At 40.7% G+C, this 25,476-nt stretch overlaps 1 protein-coding gene across 16 annotated transcripts in view; it reads right to left on the bottom strand.

The window, feature by feature from the left end:
- TNIK (TRAF2 and NCK interacting kinase) overlaps positions 1 to 25,476 on the bottom strand; it is a 275,815-nt gene that overhangs the window by 107,906 nt on the left and 142,433 nt on the right. For all 16 annotated transcript variants that reach the window (XM_083177758.1, XM_083177755.1, XM_083177756.1 and 13 more), the window contains exons 6-10: positions 21,050 to 21,140; positions 19,801 to 19,931; positions 17,512 to 17,566; positions 9,933 to 10,011; positions 1,162 to 1,337 (exon numbers count right to left, since the gene is read on the bottom strand). In XM_083177758.1, coding sequence (XP_083033884.1) covers positions 1,162 to 1,337; positions 9,933 to 10,011; positions 17,512 to 17,566; positions 19,801 to 19,931; positions 21,050 to 21,140 — 532 coding nt within the window. The remainder of the gene's footprint in view (positions 1 to 1,161; positions 1,338 to 9,932; positions 10,012 to 17,511; positions 17,567 to 19,800; positions 19,932 to 21,049; positions 21,141 to 25,476) is intronic.

Genomic DNA, 25,476 nt, shown 5'->3' with positions numbered 1-25,476 from the left:
GGAGCAAGTGCGTAGACTGCTGCAGCACTGCCTATCCAAACTGGGTATCCTTTTTGGCTAGGGCGTCAAATTTGTAAAACTTTACAAAAGTGTGTTGAGCCGACCAAGTAGCAGCTCTGCATAATTGCAGAGCCGACACACCCCGAGCAGCCGCCCAGGATGCGCCCACCGCTTTTGTGAAATGAGCCTTCGCAGAAGGTGGAACCGGTAAGTCAACCTCTCCATAAGCCTGATTAATGGTAGCACAAATCCAACATGCAATAGATTATTTTGAGGCCGGCAAACCTTTTTTCTGGGCATCATAAAGCACAAAAAGACAATCAGTCTTGTATAGCCTAGCCGTTCTACCAACATAGGCTTTAAGCACTCGAACCACATCCAGGGATTCCGGAATCCCAGAGTGACCAACACTAGATGGAACCACAATAGCCTGGTTCAGATGGAAAGCCGAAACAACCTTCAAAAAGAACTGCTGTTCTGTGTTCTGCCTTATCTGCGTAAAACACCAGATAAGGACTCTTGCAAGATAAAGCACCTAACTCTGACACGTGTCTAGCTGACGGCAGAGCCAGAAGCACCACAGTCTTCCATGTGAGGTACTTTAAATCAGTTGACGCCAGTGGTTCAAACCAAGACGACTGCAGGAACTGTAAGACCACATCAAGGTCCCAGGGACCCGTAGGTGGCACAAAGGGGGGTTGAATCCTCAAAACCTTCTGGAAAAAGGCCTGTACCTCTGGAATATTAGCCAATTTTCTCTGAAAGAAAATGGAAAGAGATGAAATCTGTACCTTTAAGGAATCTAGCCGTAGGCCCGGGTCCAAGGCTGACTGCAGAAATCGTAGAAACGGTTCAGTTTAAAATCTGCAGGTGGAAACAAATTAGTTTCACACCAGGCTACAGTACATACTTTCTCCAGATCTTATGGTAATGGGAAGCTGTCACTGGTTTCCTAGCCTGGGTCATGGTGGAAATGACAGAAGCATGAAGACCTTTTCTGGCTAAAATCTGCCTCTCAACCTGATAGTGAAATAATATATGGATACAGATTAGCTGTAATTGATCCAACTAAGATTACACTAAATTCCTGATATGATCATTTAAAATGATACCCTGACATTATTTTATTGCATAAGTTAATTCCATGACCAATACACCTACCTTTCTCCCCTCTTTTCTTTTTTGTTCGGTCAATGTGATCCTTAAGCTGGATTCGAACTTGTCTCTCATTTGGTTGATCCCTTATGAACGGATGCTTCATAAGCTGCTCGGTTGTGGGCCGTTGGCTGTGGTTCTTGACGAGACAACTCTCAATGAATGACTGAAACTTTTTAGACCTAGATATAAAACAAACGGCAATAACAATGAAATGAAAAACAGAATACTACAAGAGTTAGAATTTGCCGTATATAAACCACATCTACAAACAGTGACAAGCTGAACCAATTTTCATGAGAATGCAGCCAATTAGATTAAAAATGGAGAAGGAAACTACCAGGCAACCAGCTCTCAATTGCCCCTAATGTGATATAAAAGGACATGTACTGTATGTCAAGATCCACAAACAAAGCTTAATATCCACAAAGAAAACTAGATATGCATATAATTTGTGCTAAAGGAACAAGTATTCAAATGCATGTATTACTTATAAGATATATGGGAAATATATAATTTTGAAACATTTATTTTCCCATCCCATTTAGTACAGAGAAAGCTTGGGGGGTGAGGATAGGTTTAAACACCACTACCAGTCACATCACATCTACTTGTCCCCCAAATCATGCCTGAACCCTCAAATTTCAACAAAACTACTTTCCATCCTGTCCTAACTTTTGTTATCACTATCACCCCCAAAACTCCTTGTTCCATAGACTAATATATTTCTCAATTATTCATCACAAAGTCATTAATCCTGTGCGTTTTTTAGTTAAAACGGTCATGTGGCGAGCAGGTGAGGACCAGGCATCTCCCAGACTGTGCCAAAGACACTGTCACATAGGGACAACATGGCAGTGAATCAGAGTGTACCTAATTGCTTCCAATGAATGTCCTGCAGTAAAACCAGGGCAATGATAGAGGAACATGGACAGATAGGTACATGGGGTTCAGAATTACTAGTACAGAAATACTATTAGCAGAGAAACCCAGTGAAGAAATAATGCATGCTATAGGTGGTAAAACACCAGGGGGTAAAATGGTCCATTTGTGACTATCAATGGCAGAAAAGAAGCCAGGCGGTATCAATGTTGGCTTTAGCCTGTTCGATGCATGACCCATTTTCATGTATAGCTGTAAATGCTGACCACACAGGTTTTGTGTTTGAACAGATTCTTTAAACATAGGTACAAATAACTGAACCTGAAAACCCGCAACATTAGTTCAGCACAGTCAGTGATCTATTGAATGGGAAATATAAATGGCATAACAAAAAAATACTATCGCAAAATAATTCCACAGCTCAAGAACATGGTGTTGTGTTGTCAAATAACCCTTTATCAATATCCAAAATCTGCAAAACAGAATAGCTCTAGATAGAGGTGCTTTTTATTCATGAATAATGTCTGTCCTATCTGCTTGTGATGGGCCATAAATTACGCTGTGTTAGACAGCAGTGTGCTAGGAGGGTTGTAGTTAGCCACTAATGGAATGCCTGGCACGGCATTCGTCTGTTGACAGGAAGTGTCAGTGACAGAAGCCTGAGATGCACCTTGCAGTACAGGTGAAACATCTTAGCAGTAAAGCACACAAGAAATACTGCAAATAGTTTGGTTTTCATAGTCTATGTTACGCCCTTGCTTATTATTGGAAAGGTTTTACCAGTGTTCCACAAAATACTGGAACGTCATTAACAAAACAAATGTATATCCCCACTGTAGTTTTCACTTTCAGAACTTAAGGCACAAAAGGATTAGGATGTTTATTTACTAAGCAAGAGAGAGAAAGTGAATGAAGACAAAATGCGGGATGCAATGAAGTCAGAGTCTGGCAGGTGTGCGGGATGACTGCCGAACTCATGACTTTTTAAAGGGGCAATCAAAAAAAAAAAGTCAGTTCAGCCAGCATCCCACATGGCCACGGAACTCTGAATTCATTACATCCTGCCTAGAGAATCAACCAACCAGGTCCTGTCATTTTTCAAATAATGGGGCAGATGTATTAAGCCTTAACAAGAGATAAATGCAAGGGTGATAAAGAGAGATAAACGTCCAGCCAATCAGCTCCTTACTGGGGGTATTTTGGTTCACTCTGTCTGACAAATTCCTTCTTAGATTAACAAAACCATGTGCTCTGCAGGTGGGGCAGATGTAACTTGTGCAGAGAGAGTTAGATTTGGGTGGGGTTTTACTTCAAAGTGAGATCTATATTGCAGTGTAAAAATAAAGCAGTCAGTATTTACCCTGCACAGAAACAAAATAACTCACCAAATCTAATTCTCTCTGCACATATTACATCTGCCCCCCTGCAGTGCACAGGGTTTTGTCCATCTAAGAAGGAATTTGTCAGAAAGAATGATCTAGAATAACCCCCACAGCCTGTAACATGGCACTAAGGAGCTGATTGGCTGGAGGTTTATTGCTCTTTATCACCCTTGCATTTATCTATTGTTAAGGCTTAATACATCTGCCCCACAACCTGTAATGGGGCAGTTAGGGGCTGATATGTTTGGGACTTTATCTCAGTCCAGCTTAATAAATAGAGCCCAAAGGTTTTTTCAAGGCTTTATAGAGAGCTCTCAATATATTAGAGCTAATCATAGCAGACAAGAGCGATTAGTAATAATTGAACTAGAGTGGGGCTGTGCTCTGAGGGGATGTGCTGTGCCTTGATGATGGGAGGATGCCATAATGGGTAAGGGGTGCTGTGCTATGAGGGGAAAGCGGTTCTGCAATGGGTGGGGGGTGTTCTGCTGTGAGAGGAGTTGTGACGTTTGCTTTTCAATAATGAGCAAAAGGTGCTTTGCTGTGAGGGCTGCTGAGAGAGGTGCTGTGATGTGTGAGGAGTGCTGCACTGTTAGGGAGAGAGGCAGGGAGGGAGGACAAATTACATCCTTAAGAAATCAAGGAAAAAATGGCCAAGAAAGGAGGCCAGGTGGGACAAAGAAGAGGAGGTGACATTGACTAGGACTCATCAGCAGCCAATACATTAAGTGGAGGACAGGAGATGGCTACATTGGAGGAAAGGAAAATCGCTAAATGGAGCTCACCGTTTATATATTACAAGGGTTGTTGGACACTAGGTGCAGTTAGGCCTCAATCCTGTGGTACATGTTAGGTGGGCAGAGAATATATCCCTGGTAGGAGGCCATATCATTATTTCTGGAAGTGTGGGTATGGAAATTACCTCTTAGTAGGGGGGATTTACACGCTGTTACAATGCCAAAAATAAAAAAAAGCTAATGGTATTAACTCGATAAGAAATTTGTCACTATACAGTTGCTCTAACAACTGCAAACAGTACATTACACAAAGCTACAAGTGACAATTGTTAATGAAATTTCTTCTCTGTTCTGCATATCGTCCAAGTATCACAAGTTACAAGGCAAGGTCCTGATTTCAGTCCTACCACCACCAACAGTTGGAATTGTGGGAGGTATGTCCTGTTCCCAATGGACATTGCTTAGCTTTGACGGAGTATGGGTGTTTAGCAGGTTGCTTTAAAAATGAGGCAGAAAGTTGAAAGCATCGAAGTCATGACAAATTCAGCTTCACTCTAGCCAACAACCAGCCAAAATACTGGCAAGACATGCCAGAAATGCATATAGAGCACACACAACTGAAAAATATAATCTTTATGCAAGCAATTCCATCACAAATGTTATTCCCAATCCCATTCTGGTGATATCAGCAAGGTCACGCCATGTGTTATCGTTTCTTCCTAAACCACATGCACGCCAGGTGCTTTTCTCAGTGGAAATGGGAACTTTCTGTTCAGATGACTGAGCTGGCATCTTTCCTTCGTGATGAAAAAGCAGAAAGTTGAATGCTCTAGTCAAGCAGAGAATGAGAGAGGACAAAAAACCCTCAGCAAAATACAGAGGAAAAACCTAACAAAAAATTTGCTGCGGATGATAAAAAGAGAAAATACTAACAGGGATGAAAAACAAAAACAAGTTGACATTAAAGATAATAGAAAAACAGAAACGTAGACGAGGAATAAAGCTGGAGATTATATTCACAACATAAAAAGGGAATATTGTTGCCAGATTACAATTTAAATATATATTTTGGTCATCCCACATATGGGTCTTTTCAAACCAATTAGTAAAAACATGGTTTAAATACATTTCTGAAGCAGAGTGTGTATTTACAGTATTATCCTCCTTTAATTATAGGACACCAAATGGTTCTACAGCACCTAAGAAAGGGCTTAATTCATCAGGGATCCCTAAATAGAGAATATGCTAATTATACAATGACTGTGCATACATGCCATACGCAACGTGGATGCGCAAAGGGAATTAACAACAAAAATGCGTAGGGTCTGATCCTGGAAATATTTTTCAGATGGCAATGGCAGGACTATAGGGCACACTTATACTTGCATTTGCAAAGCAACCTGGGTACAATATTAGCTACTTTTAACAACAAAAGGTGAGTCATAGGTGATCACACATCACACATTTGACGATGTTGTATTTTTAAATATCACTTACAAGGATGGTTTAAGGCAGGGGTTCCCAATTTTTTTTCCGGCACCCTAGAGTATCAGAAATTTTTCACAGCACCCCTAGGCCCCCAAAAATGTATACAAAATTAAGATTAGAAAATTAGATTGTGTTTAAATGTGCTTCTTTCAGGTTCAGGCTTCTGGTGGACCTGGTGGGAATAGCCCCCAGAAGCCTCAATCGGTTCACCTGCTGAAAGTGAACTCATAAACACCTCACTGTCTAGTCACACCATAACCCTTTGCACATAATCTAACACGGTCTCCTCGGAATAACTTTCTGTATGACTGTACATGTTCCCCCACCTGTTTATATTGTTTATACTGTTTACATGTTACCCACCTGGCAGCTGCACAGCAAACTGAAAACAAATTGCTACTATACACAAGTATACCTGGCCAATAAAGCTGATTCTGAGGGTCAGTTATGTGGTAAAGGGCAGGATTTGCTTCTGTTTGTACACATAGTCTATGATTGGCAGCCACCAGCACTGGTTTTGTCCATAAATAATTTATCATAAAATCATAAATAACTTGAATTGGTCCTGGACCACCAACCCGTGGCACCCCTGCAAGTGTCCTGAGGCACCCCAGGGAGCCATGGCACACAGTTTGGGAACCACTGGTTTAAGGTAAAAGGTATGTACACAATTGTAAGACATAAAACACATATAGCCAATGGCAGTAGGTCACAATCACAAAGGATCTCCAGTAGCGTCCCCAAAATATAAAGCGAGTAGCTCATCTATTTTGGTGCTGCGGTGGGATTTTCAGAAAGCGCTTGTTCCAAAGTGCATCTGCCATTCATGTGACATTCGTCCACACACAACGGTGGTACATCATTCATTGGTTACTGCACCAGATTTTTTTTTACAATGATATAAACTACCAGGATGACATTGCAGAATGCGATCATATATCTGGTGTATGTATAAACTGGCAGAAGCGGGGACAGGGGTTCTCTGCAATGCAATTAGTGTGATGCCAGGACTGCTGCCTATGCGCAGTCAGGATGATACCATGCAAAGACCTACATCCTGGAATATGCTACCACAATGAAGAGACTGTGGTAGCTGCAAAGGCCCAATATTGTGCAAGATTTGCATTCCCAATATTGGTACATTTCTCAGCATCGCATCCCCCATAGAAATCTAAGGGGGAGTGCGGCTGCAGGTGGCAATTTAGGTATTGAAGTCTGTCTCTGAGAGATCGGCTGCGATCCGTCATTCTTACATTGCAGGAATACACAAACATTTGCAGCTAACCACCAAACACATATGACTATTGCAAATATTGGGGCAGATATATTAAGCCTGGCAAAGAGAAAAGCTGGAGATAAAGTGGAAGGAGATAACGCACCAGCCAATCAACTTCCAAACGCACCAGCCAATCAACTCCCAACTGTCATATTTCAAACACAGCTGATTGGCTGGTGCGTTATCTCCTTCCACTTTATCTCCAGTTTATCTGTTTCCCAGGCTTAATACATCTGCCTCATTGTTTGATAAATGGGCTTCTACCAGTGGTACTGAATTTGTGGATTAAAGGAGAGTGAGGAGTCAAGGATAACCCCAGGACAGCGTACTCAGGTTTTAGAGGAGATTACGGTTACCATCAATATATACCATCAATGTATACCAAGATGATCAGCTCAGTCATACAAATATTAGGTTAAAGAAAACGCTGACATCTAAGAAGTAGCAGCAACACGAGTGAGGAGAGTGGGGAAGGGGTCATGAGAAATGAAATGAGTGAAGAACCAGATGAAAGCCATGACTTGCTTTCCAGATACAGGAGAAAAGGAAGTCAGGGTTGGTGAGTAAAGAAGAAACAAAAGCATAAATATATGTAATGACACTAAAGGGCTATATTTCGTATAGTGCAGGTTTATAGGGCAGAACGGGTGGTGTAATGGTTAGCATTACTAACCCATGATCTCACAGCACTGAGGTCATGGGTTCCATTCCCACCATGGCTCTAACTGTGTGGATTTTGTATATTCTTCCCGTACTTGCATGAGTTTCCCCCATGTACTCCCGTTTCCTCCCACATTCCAAAAATATACTGGTAGGTTAATTGGCTCCCAACAAATTAACCCTAGAATGTCTGTATGTGCGTGTACATGTGGTAGGGAATATAGATTGTAGGCTCCACTGGGGCAGGGACTGATGTGAGTGTACAAATATTCTCTCTGTAAACGCTGTGGAATATGTGCGCGCTATATAAGAAACTTAATAAAAACAATATAGAAGTGGAGGTGTAGCCCAAAGCATTGAATCAAATTCTACTAATTTATCTAGAACCTTAACAAAAATAGAAACTGAATGGTTCACATGGACAAACATCTCTACTTCTATAAACATGTACTTTGTTAAATATACCCCTAGTACTCATATTCCCATGGCTGTTATATCCCAGCCACTTGATCAGTGAAAGAAAAACAAACAATTAAAAAAAAATTCTTCCTCTTAGGGTAGAATTAATTTAGCCACTGCTATTTAACATTTGACTAATTGATCCAAAAGGGCAGGGATGGCCAACCTGTGGTTTTCAAGCTGCTGTAAAACTACACATACCAGCATGCTCTGCCACAGTTTTAGCATACCCTAATAACAGCTGGGGAGCCACTGGTTTGTCAGGCCTACACCAGGGCTATTCCATTGGCCCCAGTCAGCATCATTTGTCAGGATACTTTTACTCCTAAATAGTCTAAAAAAATCCTTTATAACCAAGGGGTTAACGGGTACTGTGACCCTGGAAACACATGTATCCGTGAGTGTAGGCCTATTAACATCTTAATTTAAACAGTCATTAAACAGGATCTTTAGTAGTAATGGTGAGTCGTGAGCCTCACCATTTTGACGGCAGCACTCGCCATTTCCACCTCACTTTTTAGAAACAGAGATGGAACAGCGAGTGAAGGGGGTGCGTTGAATACCGAGGATAGGCTATGATGACGAGTAGGCACTGCTCGCCTGAACGGCATTAAATATACCCCAATGTGCACAAATTGTTTCTGAGAAAAGCAACAAAAACACAGAAAACCTAAGTTAAAAAGTTAAATCTTCACAACAAGAAGTGGTTACAAAATGATTAAAGAACAAGATAATTCTGCTACTCTATCAGCAATAAAATAATCACATACAAAAATGTAAATTACTTAAAATATTTTGGCACTTGTGAGTGGGGCACGTAGCAGGCATGCTATGTGACCCTCACCACCCTCCAAGGCATTGACTACAGGGCGAGAGTTTGCCACCCCCTAGTGTTTGGCCTGATAGAGCTTTTGGCAACCCACCACATAACATGTAAAAACATTTACACACATATTACAGCAATAAAGATTAGGTCTTGCACTATATTAAGAATTTCTAGACCCAATCAGAATATAAAAATGAAACCTTCAAAACGCAAACAAAACTAAAGTCTTCAGCCCAAATGTTCCCATATTTTGTCTATTAAAGACATAAATTATACAAAAAGGAAATAATTAGGAGATAAACATATAGAGAAATGTAAAATAGCTAAGTGGTTATATCCTAAGGTGGAAGTACAGTAGGTTTCTTTCATATGGATGATTTTCCAGCAGAACCTCCAAGGACTGTAATAAGTGGGAAGGCACTAAACTCATCAGTAAGCACTCCTCTGCCAATACACAGGCAGTGCAGTAGCACTTTTATTACAATTTGTAATAAAGTAAAAAAAAAAAAAAAGTCTTGCTAATATCAATGATATGGATTACGCTGAAAAACAATAAAAATAACATACAGTAAAAAAAAAATGGTAAAATTAATCTGGTTTTGCATAATTTGCTATTTTTTTCCAGCAGGGCTTTGCAGCAAGCGTACAACGTATGTTATGTTACATCATGCCCCGGTTCTCTTAGGAATTTCTTTAAGTGATATGAAAAGCCCAGACACAGTCTTCATGCAATTCAGGCTGATGTATTCCTAATCCTTCAAATAAAAAAACCCTATGCCTCAAGAATGACAAGTTGTTTTTCCTGAGAATTACGCTATGCTACAGGCAGGGAAACTGCCAAGTCAAGTTTCAACCAGTAAAATCAAGTCTGGATTGCAGACAGGACAAACAGGAATAAAAAATTGTTTTTCGAAGTATGTTTACCATTGTACCGAGTACCCTTTCTCTCAGTGTACAGGTACAGTACTGTACATCATGAGTATAATCCATTTGTAGATACAGGCAGTACCAATACAGAGCTTTCATCTCACATTTATACTGGGAATTCATTCTCAGCAATGACTCACCATTTCTTAGATTTCAATCTAGGAGCTGGATTCCGGGGGATTAGAAACAAGGCTCTCATGGGATGCATGTCACAGAGTGCTGAAGGTTACAAACAAATATATCAGAAACTGCAATCGATAGACAACATTTTTTACTATATAGATAAGAAAAGTAAAAATGGATCTTTTTGGCTTAACCCTTTGAGCACCAAGTGAATTTGTCAAAATTGGTGTAAAAACTGGCAAGCAAACATTTGTATTCATTATAATGACCTGTAAGGTTTACCTTTTATAGAAAATATAATCTGACATTAACATATAACATGACATTCAACCAATTGCTCCCAAATGCTGAAAAAGAAACCAAACCGTGCTCATCCAGAAACATTGGTTAGATCCGTGTGATAATTTTTTTTTTTTTTTTTATGTTTTTTTTCCAGTGTTTGGGAACAAATAGTGGATTGTTATATGCTCCCATACATCGCCAGATTTCTGTTCCCACCAGACAAATTGGACAGATAAATCATTAGGTGTGTGCTCCATCTTATTAAAGTGGCAAAAAAATCCACCCGTTACTAAAATCTTATACTGATGCTAGACCTTTTCACACTGATGCACAGAAATTGAGTCCTTAATTCTTTATGCCATAAGTACTAATTTTGAAGTATACAGATGAGCCCTCACACTATTGCTGTAGTCATGTCAGACAGCCCTTTTTGGAGCGATTTCACTAGCACCAAGCATTTTATTTGCTTGAATGTGCGTCTTAGTGGCACAAATTAAACAATACGATACAAGAGAGACTGTTTCATTTGATTTGCGCCATGTGTGCAACTCTTTGAATCTGTATATAAAGTGCTATGATGTAGCAGCCACTAATTTTTTCCGTTGCTTCAGTTGTGACTTTGAACACATTTAAAACTAATAATATCAGTGCAGCTAAAACAGCAACCCAGCATCTCTGCTGCAAACTGAGTGGTATTTAGCTATGTATGTGGTGCAAATTAGAGATACATATGTAAATAAAAAGAACGGTACTTGTTTCCTAGCACTGCGCCCACGATATTCAGTCGTATGGCATTGTATTCAATTTAAAATTGTATACCATTGCTTATGGCATACAATGCAATTTTAAATTGTATAAGCACCCTAATGGGTTTTCTAAATGTTAAATGGTCCCCCTATACGATTTTTAATTGTATAAGCACCTTAATAGGTGCTTACAATGTTAAATGCACCCCCACGCCACTATCAACGCCAACCCGAAGCGTGGCGGTACGCATCCTCCGACCTTTTCATACCCCCACTATCCATGTCAGCGTGGAGTTGACTTTATATAGTGTGGCGAGCGCAGCGAGCCACCGAGCCCGAAGCATGGCGAGCGCAGCGAGCCCCGCGAGGGTACTCTCATTACTTCACATGTATTCCGCGTCCCCTCGCAGGGCTCGCTGTGCTCGGCACACTATATAAAGTCAACTCCACGCCAACGTGGATAGTGGGGGTATGAAAAGGTCGGAGGACGCGTACCGCCGCCCCTCGCGGGCTCGCTGTGCTCTCCACGCTTCGGGTTGGCGTTGATAGTACGGGTGGCGTGGGGGTGCTTTTAACATTGTAAGCACCTATTACGGTGCTTATACAATTATTTATCTTATAGGGGGCACATTTAACATTGAAAACACCCATTAGGGTGCTTATACAATTTAAAATCGTATACCATTGTATATGCCATACAATTCGATGTTATACAATTTACAATTGTATAACATCGGCTAACATCGCATCGCATACAATCATATGCCTTATGGTATGTGATGCGATGGGTAAGTTACAATTTACTGAAGTTCTAGTGGACTGATAAAAAGTAGTATCATTTTTTTTTTTTTTTCCAAATATGTTTTATTGATCCTCACATATTGCAGTTGTTACAAACAGTAGTGATAACAGACGTAAAGGTATTAAATGAGGAGCAATCCTCCATTTTCTAATTTTCCACAAACATATACAGTAGTATCATTTTTTAATTATTGTGTATAAAAAATAGAATTAAATGTGTTGGATTATATTGTGTTTCCTAGTAGTATTCTACAATCTGAGGGGAATCCAGGACACAGGCAGAACAGGATTCCTCCTGAAAACGGACATTTCAATAATAAAAACACACCGTAAAAAGCGCAATGGAATCTGCTGCGCTATATAAGAAACTGTAAATAAATAATAGTATTACAATTAAATGAATTAAGGGACACTTAATTATATTTAAACTTACAAAGTATCTTATACATGTTACTTCGACAGTAGTGTATTGGATTGATTATTTTTGTGTCGTGTTAGTACTACATTACATAGATTTAATGATGCCATAAACTTCAGTAAGTCAGAAAAGTTCTACCTGTATATGACATATATATATACATATACTGTATATCTCAACATAAACAATGCACAGAACGTAACTAAAAGTTCTAGGAGCAAATGGTAGCACTGATTTGTGACAGAAAGAGTAGTGGTGGATGTGTATATATAATCATTTAAATATAAAGATTTGCTATCCAGCCCTTCATTATCCTGGACACTGTGGAGATCACAGAGGAAACACGTAGTCTCAGGAAACAAGACTATACATGGCATTAATTAAAATACAGTATACAAATATTGCACCAACTCTAAAGCCCTGTACACCTGCTTAGATTTGATGTTCAATTCGATATTGTTTTAGATCTGGCATTAGATCATCCCATTCAATTTGGCATTAGATCTGTACTTTTGCATTCGATTCAATTTCACAATGTAGGCACAATGGACTCATTCGATTTACTGGATCGAATTCGAGATTTCCATGGCTGCACAGTAGATTTTTCTATTAGATTTTGAGAAAACGGGAGAGCGCATCGAATCGAATGCAGATCAAAAGTGTCCTAAAAACCATTCGATGTGGATTCGATTTTGCTCCTATAAGCAAAATCGAATCGAAAACAGGGAAAAATCAGCATATAGACTGAGTGGATAGGAAGTCCAAGTGGTTTACTTAGTGCAAGCTGTAAGCTATATCCCCATTAACACAGGTGCAGCTATGAGGTTTAGAGCAACAGAGGTTTGACCATGCTGGATGGAAGAGGATGTGACCATGCAGAGAGCCCAAGGATGAGGTGAAAAGCATAGCTGGTGAGCAAGAGCTATAGGTAATGAAAACAAATGAAGAGGGCAATAAGTCAGTTTAGATGGCAAGGAAAGATTGAGGAGGATGAAAAAGAGTGAGGTAAACTACAAGATGAAACTGTTATGTGGAGGGCTGGTTTACTTTTAAAAAACAGGTGGGTTTTCAATAACCATTTGATATAATGAGAAAGAGCATTCCAGTGGTGTGGGCAGCACGGGAGACATCTTAGATTTGGGAATAAAATGAGTTTACCAGAGGGAAGAAACGGTGATGTCATTGGACGACTGGTGAGTGCAGGAAGGAGTATGTATGGAGAGGAGGTTAAAAAATAGGGAGGAGTTAAATTGGAGTGGGTATTGTATATGTAAGGCTTGGCATAGAAGGGAGGCAGAAAGGAGAGAGTTTTGCTGCAACATTAATTGAGTATTCAATCTGGCAATATGACTGTCAGAACGTCACGACAGTCGGAACCCTGGCCATTTTCTGACACTAACTCACCAGTCAGAATTCAATGTTCCGACTGTTGAGTGTTAGAAAGTCCGTGGATCAGAGAAAATGGCCATAGAATCAACAGTCCATGGCCATTTCAGACAAAAAAGTTTCATCTTTAAAACAAAACGACAAAATCTACAACAACTAGGTGGACAAGCATTTGGTCGACACCACTAGGTCGACATGCAGCAAGGTCGACATGACATTAGGTGGACATGGGATAGGTTGACAGTCAAAAGGTCAACATGGGGTTTTTCACTTTTTTCCCCCCGAATGTTGACACAATCGACATGGGCACAGATTGAAGTGCACCGCATCCCCTCGCAATGCTTTGGGCATGGTGCCTCACTATGCTCGGCACACTATTTTGTTCTCCCACCACGCCCTAGTGGATGGTAGGGCAACAAATACTGCCTGTTGGCACATGTCGGCTCAAAAAACTGTGAAAAACCCCATGTCGACCTAATGCCCATATCCCAACTGACAGCCCTCAATACTGTCCGTAATGGCACCATTGAATAGATGAGCATCGATATTTCCCCCTGTTGAAATTTTCGGCACAGATATGGACAGGATGAATATTGTCCTAAGTATAAATTGGAGAGAAGCAAGATGGGATTGGGTGAGGCCTCTAAGGAGAAGACTGCAAGAGTCCAAATGCAAAATGAAGAGAGTACAATATTTTTAGTGGAATCTTAGGAGAGGAAGGGTCTTCTATGCGCAATGCTACAGAGCTGTACGCAAAAGGATTGGACAAGGGAATGAATCAGGGTGAAGAATGACACCTAGGCATCGGAGTTGGTGTTATTGTGGGCAGTGACGGGGGGGGGGGGGCAATGACTTTGGTTCTTACCATGTTTGAGTAAGCAGGAGGTACATGTAAAGTTATTGTAGGTAGGTAAAAAATTTTAAATTCTCTGGATTTCTACAGAGTACAGGAGGACCAAAATGATGAAAAATTAATATGCAATAAAACTAAATTGGTGATATATCCACTGCCTGCTAAAAAACAAAATTAAGAGGTCCTGCTGAAATTATAACTTAAAAAAGGTCTTATTTTGTGATGGTGGGAGTAAATTAAAGATCACAAGTAGAATAAATAATATATGGGATGATTCTAGAACATAAATCATAAGAAATACAGGGGCAGATGTATTAAGCCTTTACAAGAGATAAATGCAAGTGTGATAAGGTGAGGATAAATGTCCAGCCAATCAGCTGCTAACTGCCATGTTACAGCCTGTGTTTGAATAAAGTCAGTAAGGAGCTGATTGGCCGGACGTTTCTCTCTCCTTATCACACTTGAATTTATCTCTTGTTAAGGCTTAATACATCTGCCCCATAATTTGTTAACCATTGTAACAAATTGTATGGATTTGAGAATGAGTGGATGAAAGATTGAAACATTCAAATCACATTTTGAACTACCTGGTCCTAACATTATAGGGGCCCATAACAGTTAAAAAAATAATGCATATATGACGTGTATAAAACCTTGTTAAGCTGGCGATAATAGGATTTCACTATATAACAAGTAATTAAAAAAAGAAAAATAATTCAACCAGTTTTGATACCAAAGTCGGAACGTAAATATCTATGTAAATATGGCAGTACTGCAGATTGCTGTTTTTGAGATAGGGAAAACTCAGGTGGTGTGATTTTGGTACCAGTGTGTAGGGAAGCCAATCCCGGGGCATTTTTTTCAATCCCGGGATTGAAAAATGCTCAATCCCGGGATTGGCTTTCCTAATAAAAAAACGCCCTGGCCGCCCCGCATTTACTTACATTTGCAGGGGCGGCCGGTGGCCGGGTTGATGGGTGGGAGCCGGGATGCCGGGTGGGCAGCTTCATCCGGCCAGCGGCAGGGTGGGAGCCGGGATACCGGATGGGCAGCTTCCTACTTCGGGAGCCGGGTTGGCTTGCTGACTAGGTGGGCGGGCGGGCTACTTCATAATGCGGAGTTGCTTGCTTGCTGGATGGGCTGGCTAGGTGGACGGGCGGCTTCATCTCTGCCTGCCTGCGCAGCGTGACCTCTCGTCACGCTGAGAGGTCATGCTGCGCAGGGTTGCTCTGCCGGGTATGGGAGTATCCGGGCAGCGGCTGAGCGAGTGCTCAGCCGCTGCCCGGCATTAGACTGCGCATGCGCAGTCTAATCCCGAAAATCCCAAGATTGGAAACTCCAATTGAAATCCCGGCGTTTTGGGGGCCAAATCCCGGGATCCCGCCGATCCCGAGATTGGCCACCCTACCAGTGTGCCTATTCAAGGGGTATATTTACTGTGCGTGTTCACAAAAGTAGACATGTTGCCTATAGTAACCAATCAGCTTTTAGCTATTATATTCAAAGAGGTGCTAGATAAATGAAAAGTAGATGATAATACTGTAAATATAAGCATAAGGGGGCCATACATATGTTGAGATTTTTGCATGTTTTCTAAGATTGCTAAGAAATTAAGCACAAATCGCTCCGTGTGTACACCCCATAGCGATGGGGGTTATGGTATTTTAGATTTACAATGTCTACGTCTACAGTCATAAGGTCAACCACTATAGGTTGACAGGGTCAAAAGATTGACAGTTTTTCACAATTTTTTTGGTGTCGACACCAAAAAAAAAACTTTCTAAGTCAGGCATGTCAAAACTATGGCCCTCCAGATGTTGTGAAACTACAAGTCCCAGCATGCCTTGCCACAGTTTGCTATTAGGGAATGCTAAAATGATTGCAAGGCATGCTGGGATGTGTAGTTTCACAACATCTGGAGGGCCATAGTTTTGACATGCCTGGTCTAAGTGCTTCGGACATGGTGCCTCACTGTTCTCTGCACACTATTATATTCTCCCTCCATGCCGTAGTGGATGGTAGGACATGAAATACCGCCTCGCAGCACATGTTGGCTCAAAATAAAAAAAATTTAAATTGTGTCGACCTTTTGACCCTGTCGATCAATAGTGGTCGACCTTAAAACGGTTGACCTAGAGTCAATCTGTCACGAGTCCGGATACCACTGATGGGTATACACGGCCCTGTGTGTAGCTATTCTCAGCTCAGCTCGTGTGTGTATGCCGGCACAATCTAGTTAGATCGCTTAGCAAGGGTGTTTTTTTTTTTTGCTTCACACAAAAGGCTTACCACACATCGCTGTGTGTGTATGGGTGATCTAGACACTGAGAAAATCAAGAGAAATCCAGCAACTTCTGACTGAATTCTAGTAGTACCCTATGAGTTATTGTTGAAGTAAGCCCAGCACTGTTGTGCCAATTAACCTTTTTTGCCAACCAATTAAATAATTCTTAAGGAGACTTTTCAAGACTTCTACAGGACACCTAACGCTTTTCTGTCCCCTGACTATTCAAGAACAGTGTTGGTTGTTGCCACTAGAAACTTAAAACTCTAGTTTTAAGTTTTTTGTAAAAGTTTTTTTGTAAAAAGCGCACCTAATACATTGTGGGATGTATGCCATACTAGATCATTTTATAGCCAACCCTAAACATTGTTGTATTGTGCCCACACACAATGGAATTACAGTGTGCGATTTGATCTTTTAGTTCACATTGCTCAGGTTTTATTTTCCCCTGGGATGCGATGCCACTCCCGCATAGTCAATATCTCAAGGCAAAATAGTATGTGCATACAGGTATTTTTGTACTACATGCTATTGTATTACATACAATTGTATACATAATATGTGTAAGGTGCATTATGGTGTGTGTCATATAGTGTAAGGTGCATTACTGTATATAGTGTAGGGGGCAGGAACTTTTTTAGCTGGTGGGAGAAAATTTTATAGATAAGCCACTTACAGCAACTCAATCCCTGTGCCCCTAATTGAACTGACCTCACAGCAATGCAAGCCATGTAGTTTTACTTCTTTACTGCCCACTAAAAAACATTAAACTCAAGAGCAGACAGATCCTAAAAAGAAATCCTAATACAGATTAGATTTTACTTACGGGGAGCTCCTTCTGCCATCTCTATGGCTGTTATTCCCAAGGACCACAAATCACTCTGGAAAATAATAAAATAAAGGAAAATGATTCAACAGAGAACATTTTCAAAATCATCCAGAATGTATGAATGATTCAGAGCTGCTTATGTTACAGGATATTCTATCATCAATTTCTGTTTTCTGGACAGAAATGTTATTTGGAATGAAAAATAATGAACAAGTAAGGACACTGTCACTCTATATTGATGGGAATGCTTTCCCAAATAGTGATGGGCTGCGGCTTTCAACCCTGATGAACAACGACAATGAACAAGATGAATTGTTTGTCGCCCGCTGCCTCGGCTGGTGCTCACTTCTTATTTTATTTTTCTTTCCCAGTGAAACGAAATGAGGCTTGAAGTGGGACAGCTGTGTAGAATCACAGCAATCGTCAGGCTTTACGCCCAGCCTGAGAAATTCTGTACCACATTACCGGGAGAGAAAAATAATCCAGAATAATAAAAGGAAAGAAAACCTCTGAAAATACAGTTATACTATCTGATAAATACATGTGTGCCATAACCTGTGACCTTTTTATCATCTTCCTGTCATTTTTGGCAAGTCAACAATATAGAAAATAGATTCATTTATTTTTCGTGGGTAACAAAAGAAGGTACTTCCTCATCTTAGCGGTCACCGCTTACGCTACGGAATCTACCGTGAGGGGACGATGATGCTATTCTGAAAGTGGCTAACGTAACTGGCGTAACCTGTGGCCTCAAAATTGAGAAGTACCCAAAAAATAGTTTGGAAAAGAACTAGAAAAGCACACCGAAATAAAGCAGATATTATGGCCCTTATTCAGATCTGATCGCAGTACAAATATGTTCTCAAAATGGGCAAAACCATGTGCACTGCAGGCGGGGTAGATGCATCATTTATAGAGAGAGTTAGATTTGGGTGAGTTATTTTGTTTGTGTGCAGGATAAATACTGGCTGCATTATTTTTACACTGCAATTTAGATTTTAGTTTCAACACACCCCACCCAAATCTAACTCTCTGCACGTGTTACATCTGCCCAACCTGCAGTGCACATAGTTTTGAGAACATATTTGTACTGCGATCAGATGTGAATAAGGGGCTCTGATTGGCTCATGAACATAGCCAAACTCTGATTAGATAAACCACCACCCCCCCCCCCCCCCCAATAATAGGGTTACTACAAGGCAAGGCCGTCCTACAATGCAAACGGAAAAATGTTTAGCGTGCTTGCACTATACCAGCTGCCCCTGCCTGCTCAGCCTAGCCTCAAAGCCAGACACAGGCCACCATGCAGCCGCTACCACCACCCCCAGCCCCCTGAATGCACGCCTGCGTTGTTGGCCCATGGCCCAGAAGTTGTCAGGCACCCCTCCAAAACACTCGGTCGCCACATCCCTCCCCCCCTCCCCCCCGGTTGCTCTGTAGGCTGCAGTTGCATATGTTTGCAGATCTGTAGACTAGATCGGTTTGTGAAAAACGTGGAAAGCTACATATACAGTTATTCTATTAGCAATGAAAAAATATGGTAATATATTCAAGATCCATTAACCAAAGAATTGCAGATAAAACTCCTATTCAGAAAACACACTTATGTGTAATGCTGTATTTTCAAGTTCGCTGAATAAATTAAATACTCACAAGAACAATTAAACAATTGTTTTGGCCATTAAAAATAATATATTAGCAGGAGGTATGTTAACTACTGAATCATTATTTGCTAGAAGTGAGGTCTTTCTTTTCCTATAAATGGTGATTAGACTATCCATACATAAAAGGTTATTTAAAGTATTGCAATAGGGATTTAAGCTTGTAATAGGATTAAACATCATAGTAATAGAATTGAAGAACAACTCAAGAATTTCTTATCAGACCAGATAGCGAACCGCCAGCCTTGCATTGTTTGTGAATTATTTGCTTAATTTTTGAATAGAAAGTGATTTAAAAAAAAACTTAAAAATTATGAGTTTTCCAAGAAAGCTGAAAATTGAGTGTCTGGGAGGTCATGCTCATAGGTAATAGGGACCAAAACGAGACCTGCATATATCAGTTATACTTCAGGCATAAAATCAATGCAGCTTTTCTGAAAAATTGCATCATTTGACTTCAAATTGCAAATGAATAAAAAAAAAAAGGATTTGCTGAAACTTTTGCCGGAGGCATTTCGTAATTTGAATGAGGTCTCTGTATCAAGATATACTACATAGAACATTTAAATCAATACAAAAATAACAGCTACTGTAGATACATTAGCACCACAAGTCAATAACATACCTTAAAGTCATAGGTTGCATCTGGATTTTCATCACAGGCAATTACCTCAGGAGCCATCCAATACGGGGTGCCAATGAAGGTATTTCTCCTTCCTACTGTCCGGTCTAACTGGGCGCTGACACCAAAATCCACTGTTGTGATGCAAAAAAAAAAAGCAAGAGATCAGTGCACTGTAGACAAATAACATATAAACAATTTTAAAAAGTCACTTTCACCCCTCATATTTGAAGGCTTAATTGCACAATGGTACAGCTGAATGTTGCTAGAAACAGAGTATGTTTACATACAGTAAAAGAAGCATGGGATTAAGCTGTTATATCGCACCCATTCACCAAACTAAGTGAAGGGAGATCTAGGGGCTAATGTACATTCAATTGATCTATTTTTCTGCACATATCTCACTAATTATGGTCAGGATTATCCACGCATCTGCACATTTCATCTCACCACCAGGGGCAGTGAGCTGAAAGGCTAGTGAAAAACAATTGAATACCGCCCTTTGAGTTTACCATAAAGCTTTTATTCGCCTTCCATCATTGATGCTTCTTAACCAGCAGCAGTTGAGTCCAAAACTAGCAGAGGGGAGCAGGATAACGGAAGCCCTTTACAATGTATTTAATAATTAAATCAATTAAGAATAACACAATATACACTACTATATTAAAACATGGTATAGTGATAAGAAACCCACTTCCACACTATAGCAGCAATACTTGGAGAGTCCACTCCTAGTAGGCCCAAACAGTTAAGTGTAGATGGAGAAATGGTTACTACTCCTAGCTGAATATAAGGAATAGGCTGATGGAAATGTCCATAGGATCCAAGTGGTCGGCCACATTCCATCACTGGGCACCACATATTCTTCAAACCATTGCTTTACAGGCACCACTTCATCTGGCCAATCGGGATCTACTTACCAACTGTCCTCTCAACATCTATCCAGTGGACTTCCTTAATTTTTGCCAAACTTAGGGCCGACCACTTGGACCCTATGGACATTACAATCAGCCTATTCCGTATATTCAGCCAGGAGTGTTAACTGTTTCTCCCATCTACACTTAACTTTTTGGGCCTACTAGGAATGGGCACTCCAAGTATTGCTGCTATAGTGTGGAAGTGCCATGACCATATCCTCTATGTAGCATGCACTAAGGAGGAAATATACTAAGCCAGGCTCTCATTCTCTAATCACGCAATTTTGTAAATTATTTATTCTACAATCTCAATTGAACTGCATGGGTCTGCTTACCTAGCTTGACTTCTGCATTCTCTGTAAGCAAGACATTTTGACCCTTAATGTCTCGATGAATCACCTTATGCTGATGCAGATGACTCAGGCCCTAGAGAGATTGATGAACAATAGTAGACTATAATATGTGTCTCATGGCAATTCAATGAGTTAACAGAGCACTGCATATTTGTCACCTGAAAATAGATTTTTATTTTAAACCTAACATGTTTGGCTATTTAAAACAGTTTTCTGCATTGTAAGTGCAGTGCTCGTTCATCATGACCTGTATGAAGATATACATCTTATTTGAACTATAAGCAAACAAAATGCAGGAGCTATGGAACAATTAACACATACTAAAACATCTGCAAATTTCAAAATTCAAATGTCAGAAAGACCAGCAAATAGAAAGACCAGCAAAACAAACGAACAAGTAATAGACAAAAGTTAATTCACTACAATATCAAATAACATAAGGCCATGCACCACCACTTTGGTATGGTGTAGAAGGCAACACCATTCTCCCACATAGTGCTATACTATGCAAACCAACAGTTATGGATAATTACTTGGTGTACTGAGTAGTACATTTCAGCAGATTCCAACACGAACTGTATATGCACCAATGTCTGAGGTATTTGGCAAACCCATTGAAAGAAGTTTAGCACAATCTGTCCCAGTCTCAGGTTGGTTTCAAGTAGAATGTTTGTTTTGATAGGAAAAAGTTCCTGCGCTGTCAGCTGTAGCAACTCTGCTGTCTGATGTCTTGTGAGTGAACATTGATACCCCTTTCACACTGCAGCTCTTAAAATGGTATATTGTCGTTTTTTTTAGCCTTTTAAAACAGTTAGAGCTGCAGTGTGAAAGCACCAGTTTTAAATTACCGGTTCAAGAAAAACGGTAATTCAAAACGGGTAAAAAGAAGGCTCCTACCCGGTTCAGACCCGCTATTTGTGCAGTGTGAACGGGTCTGAACCAATATATTGGATCCTACACCGCTACCCCCCCTCCCATGGTACTTGCCAGCTCGTATGCCTGCTTCCCACCCCCTCCTCTGGTACTTGGAAGCTAATACGCCAGCTCACCCCCCCCCTACCCCCTCCCTGGTACTTGGTAGACGTACCTCTGCTCCCCCCCAGTACTTGGCAGCTAACACGCCTGCTCCCCCGGTACTTGGCAGAAATACCTCTCCTCCCCCCTCCCCTGTTACTTGGCAGCTAACACGCCCGCCCCCCCCCCCCCCCCTTGGTACTTGGCAGGCGTACCTCTACTCCCACCCCCTAGCCTGGTATTTGCCAGCTAACACACCCGCTTCTCTGCCTGCCTAACCTAGGACACTCTCCCTCCTGTCTGACCTGGGAAGTGTGCTCTCCCTCCATACCAACGATGTACATTCTACCAAAAACCCAGTTTCACCTCCTGGTAGCTCAATTGTATCAGGCTGCAACAGTTTGACTTCAAACTTGTCTGCCCTAATAGATTTTTATTTAGAGCCATTAGTGCAAGGGACAAAAGCATTCCTTAAAGACACAGGCGATGTACTGCGGAAAATTAACAACCATAAATGGGAAAGAGGAATGTTTATGTGCAGTGCAGACGTAAGCACTTTGTACACCATTATTGATATAGAACATGGCCTAAGCAGTGTCATTTTTTCTAGAAAAACTGATCTTGGAATGCCCTTACAAAATTTTATTTTAGATGGTATTAAACTGATTTAAAACAATAATTATTTTATTTTTGATGGAACTTTTTACTTACAAATTGTTGGGACTGCTATGGGTACTAGGTTCGCCCCCAGTTACACCAATCTATTAATGGCGTATTGGGATTAGCAGCAGATATAGCAGGATGGTGCACAGGGGGCGGGCCTGGTATCCTGGCAACGTTTTATCGATGACGTTTTATTCTTTTGGGACAAGGATTTGGATGCACTGGACACTTTTGGTCATCAATTAAATCTAAACAAGATGTCTATTAAATTAACATTTTGTAAGAGTCAAGCAGAAATTTCTTTTCTTGACCTTCTAATTTATGTTGATAACGTCAAACTTGAGACCAAAACGTTTAGAAATAAAACCGATAGTAATACTTTTATTGAGCATACCAGTATGCACCACCACAATTGGTTGGACGGTATTCCATTCAGCCTATTCACCCGTATAAAAATAAATTTTAGTACGATCTTGGCATGTGAACAGCAGCTGGAAGAAGTTTCTAGTAGACTATCCAATAAAGGTTATAAACAGGAGAATCTGGTAAAAGCAAAATCCCGGATTGAAGCAATAGATAGCGCAGAGCTTCTAAAAGGTTAAAGACAAAAAGACCTCGAATGACAAGGCACAATGGTCTATTATCTCCCATTTTAATTCCAATTTTAAAAAGGTATAGAAAAAGTTTTTAAATCAAATTGGAAAATTGTATTACAAGATCCTGTGTTAGCTACGGTCATTCCGCCCCAACCTTCTTTTATATATAAGAAAGCGCCTTCCTAAAGGAATAAACTTGTACACAACAGTGTGGAACCAGAAATCAGACAAAGTATTCGTACTAAGGGTTTTCACCGCTGTGGTATGTGTTTAATGTGTAAAACGGTTAAGAGCTCTGTAAGTAAAACGACTAATTTTGTGGTTAACGGACATACTTACCCCATTAAAGATTACATGTAACTCTAGGAATATTGTTTATTTTATTGAATGTTCGTGCCATTTGTTTTATGTAGGGAAAACCAGTAGAAATGCCAAAACTCGATGGGCCGAATAAATTTACAATATCAGAAAAGGTGTCGACACACATTCTGTGTCAGCACATTTTAAGGTCATTCACAATAAAAAGGAGTGTTCTATAATACATTTTGCTGGGATCCAACAAATACTGCCAAAGACTAGAAGTAGAGATTTAGAAAATAGATTATCCCAAGCAGAGATTAAATGGATATATGAGCCCAAATCACTTATCCCTAATGGCCTTAATAATGATTTTGAGTTAAAATGATTTTTAACCTAAATTATTCATTCCTACAGCTCTTCTCAGTTTTTATTTATGTACTTATGTATTCTATTTATTCTGTAAACGAATTTCTATACTTTTGCCTATTTTGCACATTTTTTAGAAACACTCCCCCAGACAGACCGACATGTATCGATATGTTGATACATATGTATGTTCCAAACGGTGGAACGCAAATTGGACTTCCGTGAAGATGTAGAAAATAACCAGACCAGATATCTCTGTTCACACTCAAATGACACGCAGATGCGGACTCCTTATACGGGAAATGACGTACTTCCGCTTCCGGAACACGGCATCCATAGTCGCGGTGGAATTGTTTGCCGTGGGAAACCTGGAAACCGTCTTCAAACCGGATATGGCTATTTTATGTCGGAAGGTATAAATATGTGATTTAGTGGACTATACACACACACTTCTGAAGAAGGACACCATTGTCCAAAACGCGTTAAGTGTGTGAAGGTCCCGGTTGGTGTTTGTTTGGTGATCCCTCTCCCTGGATATCTGGACCCTCGAGCCGGCACTTGGTCTCCAGTGATCTCCCTCCACTCCAGCGTTGGTGAGAAACCAGGTCTTGAGGAATTGCCCAGTAGTGATTGCCTTTGGGATATTTCTTATGCTTTTATTATTCCCTTCATATGATTTGAGGACGACCCTCATGGAACAAGATATTTGTTCAATTTTAAGTTATGTATATTATTCCATGCTAAATCTTATGGTGTTGGTATATACATCTCAATCTGAGGTAGCGCTTATGGGGTTTTGAATGAGTCTTATTTATACAACTCTTCCTCCACCTGCCTGAGCCTGTAGAACACATCTTTCACTGGATTCTGATCCTGGCTGCAATTGTTTGGTACTTACATAAGAGAAAGTTAAACCAATTTATAATTCAATTTTATTTTTTCTCACTGCTGTTACTGTACAATGGGCATCTCTGTGTGGGCCTTCTGTACAATGGGCATCTCTGTGTGGGCCTTCTGTACAATGGGCATCTCTGTGTGGGCCTTCTGTACAATGGGCATCTCTGTGTGGGCCTTCTGTACAATGGGCATCTCTGTGTGGGCCTTCTGTACAATGGGCATCTCTGTGTGGGCCTTCTGTACAATGGGCATCTCTGTGTGGGCCTTCTGTACAATGGGCATCCCTGTGTGGGCCTTCTGTACAATGGGCATCTCTGTGTGGGCCTTCTGTACAATGGGCATCCCTGTGTGGGCCTTCTGTACAATGGGCATCCCTGTGTGGGCCTTCTGTACAATGGGCATCTCTGTGTGGGCCTTCTGTACAATGGGCATCTCTGTGTGGGCCTTCTGTACAATGGGCATCTCTGTGTGGGCCTTCTGTACAATGGGCATCTCTGTGTGGGCCTTCTGTACAATGGGCATCTCTGTGTGGGCCTTCTGTACAATGGGCATCTCTGTGTGGGCCTTCTGTAC

This window comes from Crinia signifera, chromosome 3, assembly GCF_055691185.1.
Source record: "Crinia signifera chromosome 3, ASM5569118v1, whole genome shotgun sequence".
Taxonomy (NCBI): domain Eukaryota; kingdom Metazoa; phylum Chordata; class Amphibia; order Anura; family Myobatrachidae; genus Crinia; species Crinia signifera.
Note: the sequence above shows the minus strand (reverse complement) of the source record. Positions and strands in the feature narration are given on the sequence as shown.